The 19,672-nt window shown below is 42.9% G+C and overlaps 1 protein-coding gene across 1 annotated transcript; it reads left to right on the forward strand.

Annotated features, from left to right (window-relative positions):
* The first annotated feature begins 1,909 nt into the window (after nt 1–1,909).
* prep (prolyl endopeptidase) lies at nt 1,910–18,633 on the forward strand. The gene is made up of 14 exons (XM_079525394.1): nt 1,910–2,167; nt 2,482–2,556; nt 4,184–4,317; nt 5,052–5,182; nt 5,762–5,971; nt 6,922–7,043; nt 7,512–7,617; nt 9,494–9,685; nt 10,252–10,449; nt 11,682–11,785; nt 13,903–14,134; nt 14,611–14,742; nt 15,337–15,493; nt 16,814–18,633. Exons 1-14 carry the CDS (start codon nt 2,030–2,032, stop codon nt 17,106–17,108), a joined length of 2,226 nt encoding a protein of 741 aa, XP_079381520.1. The 5' UTR covers nt 1,910–2,029; the 3' UTR covers nt 17,109–18,633.
* Nucleotides 18,634–19,672: the final 1,039 nt, after the last annotated feature.

The raw sequence follows: 19,672 nt of genomic DNA on the forward strand, positions 1-19,672 counted from the left end.
GCTTGAGTTTAAGTACTGGTAGTTAAATGCAGATACCAAATTTCACTGTGTGTATGACTTATGTCTATGACAACACCTCAAGGTGAAGGGATCCCTTCACCTCGAGGTGAAGGGATCCCTTTCACCTGCAAAACCATGTCTCTCTCTCTCTCTCTGTTTCTTTGCTTCCACTTTCACTGACGAGGGAGCAACATGAATAATCTTATCTTGGCCGTCTGGCATAACATAATGACAGCTCTGACAAGTCTCAGAGAGGATGTCAGGTTACAGACAGTCTTTCAAATATCTCTAGATGTCAGAGTGGCCGATCAGCAGCGGGCCAGCATCCAAACAATGCACTTCTGCATTTCTTTTTCTTATTGTCCTTTCTAAGAAACACCAACACAACTGGTATGTAATTAAATCTGTCTTAGAGCTCATGTTGACATCACTGCAGAATGAAGCACAGTCACATTCTGGCGCGGCAGTAGAATAAAACAACACGTACTGTACAGCACAGAAGACCATGTTTACTCACCAATGGCAACTGTGGCTGGAATCAGATAGTTGTCATTTTTAGCATTCTGTATTCACCACTTTGTGTGAAGCGGCCGTTGCAGCACACCCACAAAATTCTTCACTTGCACGCACAACCACTCAGGTGTACCGAGACTCACTCACGCACACGCACGTACGCTCATGCACGCACGCACGCACGCACGCACGCACGCACGCACGCACGCACGCACGCACGCACGCACGCACGCACGCACGCACGCACGCACGCACGCACACACACACACATTTACATGTACGCACGCACTCACACACACCAAAAGTTTGGAGTGGATATAATATTTGGGGGAAGCTTTTGCTGTGAGCAATCGGTTATTTTCTGCAAAAGCGTTTCCCACAATACGGATGCTGCGGTTTATGTGGTTAATTAAAAAGCACCATCATGACATGAGTAGTTTTTAAATTGTGCTACCAATCAGTGCGTCCCATGCAGACTCACAATGGTAGAGATAGTCAAATCAGGGTTGACTGATGAACCAGGAGAGAGAGGAAGGAAGGGGGTTGCGGAGGGTGGGGGTGACTGGGGAAAGAATGAAGAGTGAAGGATTGATGGGGTTGCTGATAGAGACATCCTGATCAGTCTGATAACCTTTAACCTGTGGAGGGAAGGTATAATCAGAACTGTTCTTTTTTTTTTACTGTGCTTGATCAGGGTTTTGGAGTAATTCATTAATTTGTTGTTTGTGTGTGCACAATTAAAAGTAATTGCACCAGAGTCAGCTATAACGGGCCGGCTAATTTGCATCTACCGGCAGACAGGCAGAAAACAAAAACACCACAAAACACCACAAAAACTACTCACTTTCACTATCTAACTTATAATGTCTAACTATAACAACTATGAATATGACAAATATAATTTGACTTCATGTGGCCAGCCTATGACATCATTGTCTATGACATATCTATGACATATGATTACACATTTGGGGAAGGTTTCGTCCCAATCACACTCCTTGACTTCCATTCTGTGAATTAAAGTTAAATATTTCAAATAGTGTCAAATATTGTGAAGAGTAGCCTACTACTGACAGTGTGCACGAAATGTAAATGATCATTATTTTTTAAAAGCATTTGCTATTCCAATGTAATGATTGAATGAAAATATATACCTTGGCCTACCTCCCTTGAATTATAAATGACATATACAAGGAGCCATCTCCAAAGAAATGTGTTGACACTGACCAATCCAGCTATTAGCAAGCCAATCAACATTATTGTATAGTCTGACTGACATTAAAAATACATCTATGATAGTCTTGATCCAAGGCAAGACAATAGAAATCATAATATAACACAGGAGGTCTCAGACCTTTAACTTTGACTAAACCTTTACCAGGTGTACAGTTTTCCAGCAACAGAGGGCGCCGTCCAAATCTAAGAGACTAGAAAGAAATCAGTGCTGTTCTCTTGAGAGTGCTCGTTGACTGTTGCAACCAGAGAGCATCTGTTGTTCTGCAAGCTGCTCAAGTTGATGTTTTGTAGGATCCACAGAGTCATTTCAAAACAACTATTTACATTCCTGAAACAGCCCTTTCTCCTGAGAAAAGCACGACACCTGACCTCCGACATGTCTTTTCAGTATCCCCAGACTTACCGCGACGAGGCAGTTGTGAGTATTGTTAGCTAAACTTAGCCTGGGGGGGATGCTAGCAAGCCGGGATGCTTAATCATCATGCTTTCCCCATTCATTGAACTGAACGACTGCCTTCTGCTTTGTTAGCCTGCTAGCTAGCTTGGCTAGCCAACGGTCTGTCAACGCAGACTGCCTTTGTTGACAAGTGAATGGGCCTTTGATAACTTTTATAATGACTCCGCTCTCCGATTATGTTGCTGTTGTGCGTGTTTGCCGAGCCCTCCTTTCATTGCGTTACACGTTGTCATGCCTCACACACAGAATGTAACGTTTGGTTTTTGTTGTCCCAGGTGGACGATTATCATGGCAAGAAGATCCCTGATCCCTACAGCTGGCTGGAAGACCCTGACAGTGAGAAGACACAGGTAGGTCATGTCATTCTATTAACTACCTTGCCCCCCCGGGTGCTTTCTTCACCACCCGCTCAGTCTGGCGTCTGTACTGACCAGGTGAGATCCTCAGTGATGTGCATTGTGCACCCCCAGGAATTTGAACTCTCTGACCCTTTCCACTGCATGATCAAGCCTATGACTGTGCAGGTGTCGTCTGCAAGCTTCACTTTGTTGGAGCTTAACAGAGCCATGCAGTTATGGGTGTACAGGGGGTTGAGAAAGACTCACTGGCCGGTGAGTCAGTAGGATACAACAGCAGTGACAACACAGAAATGTGTATGGCAACTTGGGAGGCATTCATTGGCATAATGACTAAATTGGGGAGAAAAAGGGGGTACAAAATAATTGGCTACTCTAAATTAAAAATAAATAAATAAACAAAACAGAAAAGACTTGAGGCAGTAATGGCCATTTATTTAATCTTTTTGAGGTATTTAAATTGTCACGTCACTTTTGCCTGGGGGACCCCCAAAAATCATGAGTGGGTCCCGACCCACAGGTTGAGAACCAGTGCTGTAGACCAGCGATTCCCAACCTGTGGGCCACGAGTATATTGTAATAGTAAATAGGTTGAGTCCCGGGATGCAGGGGTGGTCTTTTAGATGAGTCCCAGGGACATTTTATGAGTCCCACTTCAGCGAGAGTCATATTTTGCCATTTTTACTGAATGTCAAGAACTTCCACAGAAAAGTGAGTTAGAATCTCAAGGGCAACCGTACCGGATTGCCTGGTTGAGTCACCATTATAAGGAAATGTGCCCATAATCAATCACAAGTGTCTGCTTACTCATAGAATAAGTTACAATGAACAGCAACATGAGTTTAATATGAAAGGTTAATTTCTTTCCCCCACACCACAACCATATCCCCCCTCCCAACACAACACTGGTCCCCAGGTTAATTCTCAGTCAGGGTGGTGGTCCCCAGGTTGATTCTCAGTCAGGGAGGTGGTCCCCAGGTTCATTCTCAGTCAGGGTGGTGGTCCCTGGTTCATAATCAGTTGAAAACCCCTGATCTAAAAGACCACCCCTGGGACCCATTACATTGAAAACCTATTTACATCACTGTAATATGTCCATTGATCATAGCCTGAACACATTATTATTATTTTTTTTAAAGATTTGTTTTGGGGCTTTTTATGCCTTTATTGATAGGGAACAGTAGTCAGACAGGAGAGAGATGGGGAGTGACACGCGGCAAAGTGTCATTTTTTTTAATGCTCTGAATATGTATATTCAGAGCATATACAGTCAGAGTGTATATATACACTCTGACCACCCATATGAAATGACCACTGAAAACGGCAGCTGGATGACGTGCCGTGTTGGTCAGAGTGGACAAATGGGTGGTGGCTGGTGGGCTTTTCACATTTGCTGCTGTATTCGCTATAGACAGATTGAAGTTTTCGCCTCTGTCGGGTGGAAACTTCATGTCCATAACGGCTAACTTTTCAGGATTCAAATTCAAAAATAGCAAAAGTAGCACCTCTAAAAGCTCAAGTGACGCTGCATTAATTTACAAAAAACATAAAAAGTTAATGTTTTGTCGTTGATTAGGTGTAAAGGATCACATCTGTCTTACATTGAGGGCTCTTTCTCCAGGCGTTTGTGAACTCTCAGAACCAGCTGACGTTGCCCTATCTGGAGCGCTGTGAGGTACGGGACCTGTTCAAGGAGCGCATGACGGAGCTTTATGATTACCCCAAGTACAGCTGTCCCTTCAAGAGAGGGAGCAGGTGAGAACCGGGGACTGTCCCATATTTTAGACCACTTTTTTCCAATTTGTATGGGCCACAACTCGAGTAAAACCCCCATTTTCTTTTCCTACATTTAATAAAATATATATATATTTCAAAAGTGTTTTTTTTAAATTTTATACATTTTAAAACAAACAAACAAATCTAAGAAATTACATAAATGAAAATAATAATTAAGAAATAGTGAAAGTAGCTGATCTACAAGCTCGCAAATCAGCTCTAAGCGACGTGTTGTGCGCATGTAGATCTGCTATTTTCACTAGTTTGGGTCCCGGGCAATGTCTAATCTCTCTTTTGGGTCTCGACCTGAACGGTTTGGTAACCACTGTTTCAGACCTTAGTGTTCTCTTCAAGTTTAGCCTAGCACAGGGAATGCTGCCATACCCACATAATCTGCTAATCACTATTATTGCATAATCACACACATTTTTGCATTATCGCCATGAGTAATTTTCATGATGAAAAATGTTCATACATTTTCCAAAAATAGCAGAAATGCAGAAATAACAGATCTACAACGCGCCACTGTAGATAGATTGATTAATTGAAGCAGATTGGAGAATGTCAGTACATTTCAAGCACAATATAAGCTATTTCTGCTTTTTTATGGTCATTTGTCATATCTGCCCTGTGCAACTTTTGATTACAATAATATGTTCCAATGCCACCCACGATGTATGATCGTCAGCTATGTTGTTGTCCTGTGTTTTCAGGTACTTCCACTTCTACAACACAGGTCTCCAGAACCAGAGTGTAATGTACGTGCAGGAGAGTCTGGACGCACAACCCACAGTCTTCCTGGACCCAAATACCTTTTCTGAGGATGGGACCGTCGCCCTGCGAGGTAACAACAAAACCCACTAAGAAAACAAACAAACAGTGGGCACGGTGGCACAGTTGGTAGTGCTGTCGCCTCACAGCTAGAAGGTCCTGGATTCAATTCCCGCTGGGGGCGTGCTCTTTCCTCCGCGTCATCAGTGCCCATACCCGAGGCGGGGTTGGCGAAAGGGCCCTTCTGTGTGGAGTTTGCATCTTCTCCCCGTGTCCCCTAGGATAGGTACCCTCACAAAAAACATTCAGGATTACTCTCTAAACTACCTCCCCCTGGCCAGCCGGGGCACCTGATGGCGGGGAAAATAACTGGTTGGAATAACGTGTTCCTTCCACGCGCTACGTCCAACCGGGGAAGCTCCCCCTTGTCAGTCAGGTGAAAAGAAGCAGCTTGGACTCCTCATGCATAGAAGGAAGCATGAGGTCAGTCCGCTGCCCCCCCCCCCCCCCCCAGGTTGGCAGAGGAAGTGCAGCGCCCAGGATTACATTAGATTACACTGGGTGAAAAAAAATGGGTTGCTAAATCGTGAGATAAAAATTTAGAAAAATAAAACAAAGGGAGACTAATTCTCTTATCCATAATTCTACGAAGGTTACGCGTTCTCTGAGGACGGGGAGTACCTGGCGTACGGTACGAGTGCCAGCGGTTCAGACTGGGTGGAGATCCACTTCCTGCGGGTGGAGGGGGCCGTGACCCTGGAGGACCAGCTGAAGCGGGTGAAGTTCAGCTGCATGTCCTGGACCCACGACGGCAAGGGCCTCTTCTACAACTCCTACCCCATTCAGGAGGGCAAGAGTGACGGTGAGTAGGGCTGCTCTGCTCGCTATTAGTACAGCTTCTCTGTCGGGCAGAAACCTATCTCCATATTTTGCTGCGTAAATGAACGCCCTACTTCATCATACTACAGTCCTACTGATCATCATACACAAAAGCATCAAAAGTAGTAGATCCACAAGCTCGCAGCGCAGCGATAAGCGACACGTTTTGAGCTTGAAGATCTGCTACTTCTGAATTTGAATCCTGAAAAGTACGGTAACAGTTTTGGACATATGAGGTTTCCACCCGACAGAGGCGACATAATCGCTCAATCGCAATTAACGATATATTCGCAATTATCTTTGCAGATCTACGAGCTCACGATGTGGGCTGAAAGTATTATATAATTCCTTCGTATTTTTAAATTATTTATCATGTACCGAATGTGATGCATTGTAGTTACAGTTTGTGTCATTATGAACTTCTGAATAAAGTGATAATGAATAGTAAAGTGAGTCTTGCTCGGCCAAATGATCCGAGACCTCTGACTGATGAAAATGTTAAATTCAATGAATGGCGGAGAAAGCCAGCGCTAACAAACCCACGCCCACCGCTTTGAAAACCAATCCTGATTCCATCCAAATATGAAGAGTTGCACTAAAGTCAAGCATCAGTAGGTGGAAATCTCTGATCCTATGCAAGACTAGTAAAATAGTCCAACAGTAGTCTTGTTGTCATGTTCTTTCCACTTTTTCCATTTTCATCTCATGACTGATGGATCCTTTTGTCATCCTTTGATATACTCTTGGTTTGTTTCTGCAAATCATCCCTGCTGTATCTCCCCCGACAGACCATATATATTAAAAATATATAGATACAGACGCCCCAGAGCCGGAAGAGGCGGCTACCTTTATATGTCTATGCGACAGACATTTCTGATGTGTTAGATTGCCACAAGGGGGCAGCAATAAAACTTTCACTGTCTTCTTTCTCAGGCACTGAGACGTCCGCAAACCTGCACCAGAAGCTCTTCTTCCATGTCTTGGGCACACCCCAGTCTCAAGACTGCCTGTGTGCAGAGTTCCCAGAAAACTCCAAGTGGATGAGTGGAGTTGAGGTACGATGGCATGGCCCCCATTGGCCATTTGTGGCTTAAATCAGATTAATTATAATAAAAAATGTCCTGTGACTATTACTTGATTATGTTTTTTTTTTAGTTAAGGCTGGCCATAAAAATGTAATTATTGTTATTTATAAAACAAATTGCAATAAAAAAAATGTATCTACAAGCTGAGAATGCATCGCAATGTGCCATGCTGTGAGCTAGCAGCCCAACTAGCAGGCAACAAAGTATATCGGAGTGGTTTAGCCTAGCATCTCTATTCTTGTGTGTTCTGGGGCGAAGGTAGCTGACCTACAGTGTATATATAGATCAGCTATTTTTTATGGATATAGTATAGTGTAGAGGGAAAAAAGAGCATCCCAAGTATAGAGCCCTGGGGGACCCCAGTCAACTTACATATATAGGGTGTGTGAATGATCCATAATGTGTGTTTGTTCAACACTTTGTATTTGTCGGTTGCAGGTCTCTGATGATGGGCGCTATGTGCTGCTGTCCATCAGGGAGGGCTGTGACCCTGTCAACAGACTGTGGTACTGTGACCTCCACAACACCCCACAGGGGATCACAGGTATGCTAGGCCACTGGTTCTCAACCTGTGGGTCAGGACCCCCAGGGGGGGTCCTCACATGATTTTGATGGTGGTCCCCAGATGACAGTGAAGTGACAATTTAAGGACTTTTAAGACATTTCTAATGCCTAAACAAAAAGAAGAAGAAAGACCATTGCTGCATCAAAAGTAATCAACAAACTATACTATTAAAACTGGTCAAACATTGGCCAAATTATATGAGAAATAGGCAAAATTTGTGAAAATAATAATTATTTTTTACAATTAAATTGAAACTAAATGTAATGCCTCAACTCCTTGTCAGGGCGGGGGGTCCCCAGTTCACATATGATTATTTTGGGGGTCACGGTCTGAAAAGGTTGAGAACCCCTGTGCTAGGCCAGTGGCCTACTGGCCTTCAACCTTTTGAATTCCAAGGTCCCCCCCGTGTTATATGCATTAGGCCACGGATCCCTATTTGATACCCTTTTTATTTTATTTATTGTCTCCACCAGGCCGAAGGCATGGGGAGAGAGTATGTTTTGCACTCCGTCCGTGTGTGTGTCCGTCCTTCCTTCCTTCCTTCCTTCCTTCCTTCCGTCCTTCCGTCCGTCCGTTATCAGCTAATCTCCGGCACCGTTGGCCCGATCCATGCCAAACTTTGCACACACACTCCCTGGATGCCAACAACGAACCTCTGCCCCAAATATTCTTCAATGGCCTGTTATAGCGCCACCATGAGGCCGATTTAGGCAAAACACATTTCTGTACATTACTCGTACACATTTTATCCATACATCACACAATTCGGTATACACTATCTTCATAGTCATGTGATCAACACGGATCTGCACCATTTCCCATCTTCCATCCTGATTGGCTAAGATTGGCTTCCAAAGCTCACATGATTGGTCCGTTTCGAACAAAATGTCGCAAATCACAAACAGTGTGCAATTTCTGTGAAATTATACACGCACATTTCCACTAGGCCGAGGACGACATGCCACTCATTCTTTTCCAAATCAGCCTCATGGTGGCGCTATAACAGGCCAATTCCTGTTTTTAGCTATAACTGCATCGATCTGTATACAACTTATGTATGCGCACTCCCTAGAGGCCATGGAAAAACATTGTCTCTGCATCCCTCCACATCTACCGGTTATAGCGCCACCATGAGGCCGATTTCTGCAAAACACATTGCTTATGTTAGTCGCACAGATTTCATCCAAATCTCACGCAAATCGGTACACATGATCTCTGTAGTCATGTGAACAAGACAGTCTGTTGGATTTCTCAGATTCTACACTGATTGGCTAACATTGCCTTCCAAAGTTTTCAGGAGTGGCCCGTTTTGTTCAAAATGCTGCACATGTCCTGCTCATCCAGAATTCTATCCTCAGAGATGCTATGAGTGATCTGGCTCTGCATTTCCTCAACAAAAGAACATTGTTGCAAAAAACAAACAAACAAACAAACATGTTTATATTACTCCTAAACATTTTGCCAAACACAGTCCTATCCTCCTGGTGGAGACCTGTGCCCGGAAGGGCACTTTTTCTAGTTATCTCTGGGACTGACCCGCAATCTACACTATAAAATCATCAGTGTTCATTTAACTCTGACAGTGTACAAATAAAGCCAAATCCATTTGGTTCCATTTGTCTCTCGGATCCAAAAACCGTGCATCAGGCTCTGTTTGCAACTTGTCTGCTATAACGCCAGCAAACCCAATCATAACCTCATGCAATGCCACTTGCATTCATGATGATCTTTGTTCGCACTCGCAGAGACATCATTGTAGTTGTTCTCATGTGCATGCTTTCCATTGAAGTGAAATGATCTGTCTGGGTTTTGTTTGTTTGGTGTTGGGTGTCATTTCTCATGTCTTCACCACCAGGGCTTTTGCCGTGGGTGAAACTAATCGACAACTTTGACGCTGAGTATGAGTATGTGACCAACGAGGGCACGCTGTTCTCCTTCAAGACCAACCTAGACGCACCGCGCTACCGGCTCATCAACATAGACTTTGCCTCGCCGGCTCAGTGCAACTGGAAGGAGCTCATCCCCCAACATGACAAGGATGTCATCGGTAGGATGCACTAGACCGTGGACACTGTAATGGAGAATGCAATAATGAGTTTATTGGAATCTAGCGTCTCACTGTGACGCAGAACAGATGTGACTGCGTGAAAATAATACACGTCAATACATAATGCATGTGAAATGTTTACTTTGTTCGACGGCAAATAGTTAAAATAGAAGATCAGATCTACAAGCTCACAACAGGCCACAGCGTGACATGTTTTTTAATGTTTTTATAATGTAAAATTTGCTAATTCTGGAAACCTTTTTGCCTAATCAAATCATGCCCTTTTTCTTTTGGCCCTTTTTGACACTATAACTTACTATCTTACTTACTAGTACAGAATGTGTGATGGTTATTCGATTGATTCTAATGATTTCATTTGAAGATCTTGACTGTGTTTCTATCCAGTAAAATCCTCAAAGTTAATTTAACTTTGTGTAAAAAATTTACCAATACGAACATGTCGGGTCCGGAGATAATTGAATACTACCACTGTCCACTGCTATATCCTGGAACTCTCCTCTAACATTTTGAGTCTGTAACGATCATCCATTCATTCTCCCTTGCAGTGTTCGCCACCTGTACGTATTCCAGCTACCTGTTTGTGTGCTTCCTCCACGACGTGAAGAACATCCTAAAGATGTACAGGCTGGGCACCGGTGAGGAGCTGAAGACCTTCCCCCTGGACGTGGGCTCTGTGGTGGGCTTCACCGGCCGCAAGAGGGACTCTGAGATCTTCTACTATTTCACCTCCTTCCTCTCCCCAGGTTAGGCCTGTCACACTTAATTGCTTATGCCGGAATATTCTGTCATATAAAATCCAACCGTGAGCTGCTTAAAGCTTTTTTTAATGATATAAAACGGGATTGCTGTAATCCATTTTTTTTAAATAATTTATTTTGCTTGGCCATGCTTTCTTCAGCTTCTGTCTACCCTAGACATGTTTCACACATGCGCACTGCCATTCACTTCCTTGTTTACGGCCCGACTAAAATGTTATTTCTCTCTAAATCTACGTCGCTCTCCATGGTTTTGATCATAACGGCAATGATCTGTCCTCATTTCTGACTTAATCAAGCATCTCGTTTGGAATAGTAGGGCTTCTAAAGAGACATCAGACGAGGTAGCGCAAAGTAGTAATGGAAGAATTCACCTCCCGGTCTTGTGGGGAAATGAGATTAAATTCTGAAAAATTCCCTGGCAGTCAGACGGTTAATCACCTAAACGCAATTATTTGAGATAATTACTTGGAATCACCATAATCGTCACAAACATTTCCATGTTAAAATATGTTCATATATTTTCAACCATTAAAAATAAATCAAAAATAAATCAAATGTGCATGTTATTTGTTTTATTATTATGTGCAACTGTTGTTTGCGAAGCCTACAAGTCTAACAGAAGTGCATTTTTTCATTCATAATGACAATTGCAATTAAATCGTTAATCTCAATTATTTGACAATGAATCGTCAAGCATGTGTATTTATACTGTATGTATGCATACATGTATACATGGATTTGATCAGAGCAAATCGGTCTCTGTAGAGACTAAATGCCAGAACAATATAACCTTCAAAGGAAAGATTATGCACATCCTCACTCACTTCAAGTTCTAATTCTTATTCATAGTAGCACGTTATAATACCACCTTTTCACCTTGAAGTCTTTTTCAACTAAGGACAGACAAGAACTGCCCACTAACTGAAAATTAATTACTAAGGGCTTTCTGCAGTAAGCAGCTTTACACGTGTATAAAGCTACTCTGTTGAATAAAGAAATGGAAAAACACATCAGTTCTCTTCTCATATAGCTAATAATGTAGACATTTTGTTTGAGATCAATTGCAGATCAGCTACTTTTGATGCTAAGTGTGACGCTGTAGTACGTATCAAGTAGGCCGTTAATTTACGAAAACACAAAAAGTTAGAATATGGAGATAAGAGGTTTCTGCCCGAGAACAACAAAATGTAAGTTAATTTGTCTTGTCTTCCATCCAGCCATCATCTACCATTGTGACCTGACCAAGGATCCCATGCAGCCCAGTATCTTCAGGGAGGTCACTGTCAAAGGCTTCGATCCCTCTGACTACCAGACCACCCAGGTAGCTACGGCCAATGATTTCTCTCTCTTTTTATTACTTTGCATTGCCTCTTAGCTGGTATTGTAGTTGAAGTAATTTTTACATTATTCGGCATACATTAAGTTGTTCGTAAGAATCGACTAAGAAATAGCGCAGGCGTAAGACTTGGTCTGCTGATATATCAATGAATTGGGTAGACAGTCAGACACATTAATCGAAAGATTTGTGAAGTGAGGGAAGTATTTGTGAAGTCGGAGAGGAGTATATTTGTGAACATGAAATGCTACTTTTAGTTACATTGTGCCACATTTTTGACCCATTTGTGTTATCTGTTCTGTCAGAGAGACTTGCCCTCAAGGTTCTGTCACATGGCTCAGTATTACCAGTCAAACATAGTCAGGCAGTCACAGGAGAAGTTACACAAAATCTCTGCGATTGTTACACATTTTAATTATGGCAGTTCATGGCCACCTAAGGATACACATGGCACCTTCTCCTCCACACAGACAAACTATAACAGCCGAAACAGTTGTTTGGCATTGCTCTTTGTCATGCCAGCTATTGTTAAGCCACTCGGGGTCAGTTTATGGACATGGCCCCGGCTTCCAAATATCAGTATGTAGAATCTACACCTGTACCCAAGGTTTGTTATGATTCTGAGTAATGGTTGTTACTTAGAATGTTTATCTTGGAATACCTGGTCCATGACAAATCAAAGACACAGCCCACCTCCAGAACCCCTTATGACTGGCGTCAACAAAAACAATATCGGGTGTATTCGGGATACAAGCAAAGACATCATGTGCATAACTAAACCCATCTGGTAACACTCTTCAATGTTTGTACATTGCTTTCTGGATGGCATGCTGCATTTTTTTTGCACTGCATCAGACACTAGGTCAACGATACGGTCGTGGCGAGCAATATACACATTTTTGTATGCACTGCATACACACACACACACACACACACACACACACACACACACACACACACACACACACACACACACAAAGCAGCAGCACAGTGAGAGTGAATACAACAGGCAGAGCAGACGCACACAAATAACGAGTGGACGATAACAATGGTGTTGGTGTGTGATTCAGAAACTTAAGAGGCCGTACACTCCCAGCCTCGCATTCAAACAATGTTTACCTTACAACGAACAGCTATGTCATGCACTGCTATCTTTGTCTGCTTAAACGTGGACACTGGCGTGCGTACGTGCGTGTGTATTATCGGATACAGTAAATGGAAACCAGGCTACAGGTACTGCAGAAAGCCTGGCGGTGACGCAAGGCTATATGATACCTTTGAAAACCGTTCGCCCGTTAGTTAGTCACCCACGCCTCCATATATGGTCACGCCTTGTGACATCATGTCTCCATATATTGTCATGACATCATGGATCCATCCATATCTGCATATATGGAGCCGACCTGTTCTGACATTCCATATGTTCATCCTTTCCCACCAGTCCTTCCTGTTCTGACATTCCATATGTTGATCTGACCTCATCAAACCCTGTACACAAGACACGCTCCATATATGGCCAGTACAGAATTCATTCCATATGTTGATCTGACCTGGCATTTTACTGGTATAGCCTATGATTATAGAAATGGGAGCATATTTACATAGTATTTTCACTAAATACTACACACCTCTACACGATTTAAAGTAACAATACCTTTACTTACAGACAGTACAGGATACTCTACCCACATTGAAGCCTCACACTAGTATCCTGGCTGGAACCACGGCTGATTGCCATGCTGGTTATAATGGCCGTCTGTTGGGACACACTACTAGCATTGCTGTCTAAATTAACCCATTTAGACCTGAGGACGCATGTGTGTCATATTATAGCTTTAAACCCATTTTGGGCGGGAACCCCTTTTGGTGTTTTAACTAAGCATTATGTTATACTTTAGCTATTGAAAAATAGCAGATCTACAAGCTCATAGCGCGCCACCGAGTGGCGCGCTATGAACTTGTAGGTCTGCTATTTTTGAAAAATCGTAAAAATGCGGCACAAATCTTTGAATTTATATTCTTTCAGAGCGAACGTTTTTTTTATTTCGACGTCAGGCCTGAATGGGTTAAAAGACGGGTTGATTTCTCTCCCCGCCCACCAGGTCTTCTACCCCAGTAAAGATGGCACGGAGATCCCCATGTTCATCGTCCACAAGAAGGGCATCACGCTAGACGGCTCCCACCCAGCGTTCCTGTACGGCTACGGCGGCTTCAACATCTCCATCACACCCAGCTACAGCGTATCCCGGCTCATCTTCGTGCGACATATGGGGGGAGTGCTAGCTGTCGCCAACATCCGAGGAGGAGGGGAGTATGGGGAGACCTGGCACAAAGGTGAGTTTTTGGTATGTGTAGCTAAAATGTCTTCAGTGGTAAGACAACCCCTTTGCTGTTGTGTCTTCATCTGTGTCTAAGACAGTAGTTCTCAACATGTTCTGGTCAACTTGCAAATCTCAAAAGCCTTAAGTGGTCAGATGGGTACTCTCTATACTATGTTAGTTGCATTGATCATAGCCACTTTAAGTTAGCCTACTATTTGTCTGTGCCACAATGAAAACTCTTTTATACTCTTTTACACACACACACACACACACACACACACACACACACACACACACACACACACACACACACACACACACACACACACACACACACACACACACACACACACACACACACTTTCAATTATTTGGGGGCCACAATGCAATTGCCCACCAGTGAATCGCCGGTCTAAAATACCACAGTACCTTAAAAAAAAAAACCTTCAATTAAATGATTTGTTTCTATCCCTGTGTGTTTCGTCACAGCTGGCATGTTGGCCAACAAGCAGAACTGTTTCACTGACTTCCAGTGTGCTGCTGAGTATCTCATCACGCAGGGCTACACCGCTCCCTCTAAACTCACCATCAACGGCGGCTCCAACGGCGGCCTCCTTGTAGGTATGTATGGTCATGTCGTTTGGCCTGATCTATACACGGACCGAGTAGCGGTCCTCACTTTTTCCTCATTGGCTGGCTGGCTGGCCGGCCAGCCAAGCAGGGCTCAATGTCCTCTCAGAGTATGGTGTGGGAAACTAGAATTAATAGAATTTATTTTGGATAGTAATTTATTATTATTCTACTTTTAATGCTCACTTAAGCTATTCAGATGTGGTAAACAGTGGTATTCAGGCCATTCACCACAAATAAGGATGTTTACGTTTATTGCAATACGAGCATATGTCTCGATGTTTCTTCTGGATCGTCTGCCTTGCGTTCCCCATGCATTTTTGGAGTGCTGGCTCACTGAAAGAAAATAACAAGTGCGAGCTGATAAATATGATTGTGTAATTTTTCTTGGTAAATCCCAGACGCACCTTTTATTTATGAATGCAGTTTGTGCCAGAGTGGTGCTATTCAGATGAAAGCAATTGACGAATGCATTTCAGAGAGCCCCAAATCTACACCTTGGAACAATAACCAAATGGAACACTCAATCAAGAACTATTTTAATTTGACAAAGTTGTTACATTAAATATTGTGTGTGTCTCTCAGCGGCATGTGTCAACCAGCGTCCAGAGCTGTTTGGCTGTGCTGTAGCTCAGGTGGGGGTCATGGACATGCTGAAATTCCACAAGTTCACAATAGGACACGCTTGGACGACAGACTTTGGCTGCTCAGAAATCAAAGACCAATTCAACTGGCTAATCAAGTAGGTGCTTGCTCTCTGCATGATGTGCATACATTCCCAAAACAAGTATTTGTAATTCCTCTAACAATATTTTTTTCGCATTGCAATAATCTACCAAGTAGAATACTAAACATTAAAGGTCTGGTGACATTAAAAAGATGTTTTCTGGCTCAAACAAGTGCTCTGATTTGCCTGTGGACTGTGATGTAACAGACTAGTCCACAAATCCCATATATGACATAAAGATTTGCCAGCAGATGTCACTGTTGAGGGATTTTGCCTGTTTTCATTGTGGCTTAAAAGGCTTCAGAACACACACAGAAAACCCCAGACCACAGAAAATCCACTGAATGTTCAAAGTTCAGGTTGTGTGGGTGTAATTGAGGTCATAAAACCTAAAATAAATGAAAATTAAGCCTTTAAGAGACTAGATTTGGGTGAATTTATTTTTCCTTTGGTACTTTTGGTACTCATATTCTTCATCCTATATACAGGTTTAATGTTTGTCTTTAGTTCAATGTTTGTTTTAAAAACGCCATTGACAATGAAGGGAAAATGTACGTTATCTTGTCCCTAACACAAACATTAAATGCCATTAACAATAAAGAGAATTGAATGTTTGTTTTGTCACTGTTTGTTTTACATCACCATTAAATCACCTAATCAACATGAGTTAGACTTTAACATATTAGCGCCCCTCACTTCACAAGGGTGTGATTTTTTTTGAACACCATTTTGGCCTTGGATGTGTATACACGTCTTTTATATCAAAACCATGGGGTGCCTTGGACGTGTATTGGCGTCTTTAGGTCTTTTTTTTATTGATACGTTTTTTTTTTTTAAACTTGTTTTTTTTTGGCCTCTCCTTCTGCACTGTACTCCTTGTTGGTTCGTGAATGCGCAATGCCGTTCACTTCCTTGTTTGTGGCTCCAAAAGAATGGCTCGTATCCTAATCTAGGGAACTCCATGGTTTTGACCAGATGGGCAGTGTTCTGTATTCATTTCTGACTTCAGCATGCCTCTCGTTTGGAATATAAACACTTCTAGAGAGACTTTAGCATGACCAGCGCGAGGTAAGAATGGAAGATTATGCCTCCCGGTTTTGGGGGGGAACGGAAGGCGGGGCTTTAAGTAAAATCTGTCATATCTGCTGGCACTCTAGCACATTTATTTTGAAAACCTCTGGCGCATTCTAAGTGTTAAAGCAGTGTTTTGTCGTGGCCCACTCCTGCTGAATAGATTAAGCACTAGTGCTATGCAATGGACAGTTGCTATTTATTACATAGACTCCTGAAGGGCTAATTGTGCTATTTCTATCTCTATCCCCCTCCCTCTCCCAGATACTCTCCGCTCCATAACATCAGCGTACCAGAGGGCGACGGCGTCCAGTACCCTGCCGTGCTGCTGCTGACGGGGGACCACGATGACCGCGTGGTGCCCCTGCACTCGCTCAAGTACATCGCCACGCTGCAGCACATCGTGGGTCGCAGCCCCAAGCAGACCCACCCGCTGTTCATCCACGTGGACACCAAATCGGGCCACGGCGCCGGCAAGCCCACCAGCAAGGTCATCCAGGAGGTGGCTGACACCTATGCCTTCATCGCCCACTGCCTCAACATCTCTTGGGTCAAATAGCCCTGCCGTACTCCCCCCGCCCCCGTCCCCCCTTCCAGATGCACTTCATTTTAGTACCGGTGTATATAGCGTTGCTGTCGGGCAGAAACCTCATCTCTTTTTTTTGGGTAAATTAACAGCCTAATTACTAGATCTTACAGCGTCACAAAAAGTACAACATTTTAACCCATTCAGGACAGAACCCCTTTTGGTGTTTTAAGCATTATGTTATGCTTTAGCAGATATATAAGCTCATAGCGCGGCACCGAGTGCCGCGCTACAAGCTTGTAGATCTGCTATTTTTGAAAAATCGTGAATGTTGCGCAAATCTTTGAATATATATTTTTTAACTCAAATCTTTGCTTCTGGGAGGTCCCTGGAAAAACATATTTTTAGATTGGGGTCTGCGGCCAAATACAGATAATTCTGGGGGTCCTTGACATGAAAAAGGTTGAGCACAGCTGACATAGAAACAGATTTTTCAGAAAACTTTTAGGATTTAGAAGACATTTTTTTTAGAATCGGCCTCAGTCCTAAATGGGTTAAATGACACATCTACAAGCTTGTGGTGCATTTTGCGCTTGTAGATCTGCTTATTTTAATACTTGGAATTTGAATCCTGAAAAGTAACGTTTTTTTGGACATGTGAGGTTTCCACCCGTCAGAGATGATAGGCTCTCCCGCCTCCCGCCTCCCACCCCCCCCCCCCCCCCCCCCCTGCCGCCCTGCCACGCTCCCACCTCATTTATTTTATTTCATGGTCACATTATTTTTATTGTCAGACGTTCATATCCTCTGTCTCATCCTCGGCCAGATCTTTGTTTTCTTTTCCCATACCTTTTTGGCATTCCTGATGGTCTTTCACCTCCTGACTTCAGTTCCTCTCTCCCCAAAATCCTCGGGCCCTGTTACGGACATGTAATCCCATCAGGTTTGCAGGATATCCTCTGCAGCACTTTTCACATGCGTCGAAGTCTAGGCCAACTTGGAGTTAAAACCACCCACTCACTTTTGTTTACGTGTCAACCTCCACGTTTGTAGTTCTAAAAATAGTTAAATGAAAACTACACTGTCAGCGAGGTGTTTTTTTTTTTTCTTCCTATAGTCGGGGCTTTCAGTTACTGAAATGACCCAGTCAGCCATTATAGTCATGAGGTCCAAGTGGCAAAGGTAAGTGGAAGGTCATCATAAGGGGATACATTGGAGTGTTAAAACCTCCTCTGGTGCCCTCAGACCCCACCCACACTATTTATTTATCAGTACTGGAGCACATCATAGAGGCTCACACAGCTTGAATTATTTCAGCATGTCAAATTTTAATTGAACACACTATTGTACAAATAATTCTGCAAGTCAGCAGTGTTGTTAATGACATGGGGTTACTTTGTGTGTGTGTGTGTGTGTGTGTGTGTCTGTGCGAGTGAGTGATGTTGATTTCTACCTCTTGATGTGTGCTGATTGTCTACCTTTAAAGGGAACACAATGACAATGCCTACAGTGCTATAACTTCAATAAACTTTTTTTTGTTTGTTTTTGGAACAGTGAACTTGTCATAACCATTTGTTCCAGGAAGACCTATTTTTTTTACATGAAGTTCCCAAATGAGAATGTCTACCAATTTGAACAGTGTAGCTCATAAAATGATTGATAACGTAAATGGTGCATTTCTATTGCACTTTAATCCAAATCGCCTTACATTATGCATTACATTAGATTATTTAACGTCTGACGGCACAGGAGACCTATGCAAGGCATCAACCTGCTCATCAGCGGCAGTTGTGGGTTAAATTACTTTACTTAAGGACACTCCGCAGGCGGAGCCGGGAATTGAACCAGGAACCTTCCGATTCCCAAGTGGCTGCTCTACCTCCTGAGCCACTATGGAGTCTCCTCCATAAAAATAAATGAAAGGGTAAGTTAACTTGCATCTTACGTCACTGTATCATTACTTAAAGGGAGCACAATTTTTATTCTATTTTTATTTCTACTCTGTGTCTCATAGCCTCATAGGAGGGCTGTGAGCAGTTCAGAAAGATTTATTTTTTTTAATCGTGAGAAGGATTGCTTCCATTTTCGCATTGCAACTTTTCAGGAATAGAAAGCCTGCAGTTTCTATTGGCTTGAATTCCCCATCTTGGACGTCACTGCTGGATGGGTTTCTGAAGTGCCCACAGCCCTCCTATGAGAGACACACACACACACTGAGTAGAAATAAATGGTGGTGGTATTTTATCATAAACATTAGTGAGGACTCAGGACCAAATATAAGGATAGGTTGAATGGTGGTGAACTACTCCTAGTCAGTCGTTAGGGGGCAGTGTGTTAAAATAAATGGGTAACACGTGCTGAGAGTAGGACATGTTTAGTGTGTTCTGACAGAGGGCTCCATGTGGGCTTTTCACTGACCGTTTTGTGTTGACTTCCAGTTCGCCATTGTAAGATATTCAATCAAATTAGACCAATTGCTTACTAAAACCCTTTTTTTAAAGAGTTCCCACAAGACATCCAACAATTACAAAGTTTTGACTTTATTAAAAGCATTTAAGAGGGAATTGCATTCATCAGAAAACTGTTAACAATAGACC

This window comes from Electrona antarctica (assembly GCF_951216825.1).
Source record: "Electrona antarctica genome assembly, chromosome: 17".
NCBI classification, from domain to species: Eukaryota; Metazoa; Chordata; class Actinopteri; order Myctophiformes; family Myctophidae; genus Electrona; species Electrona antarctica.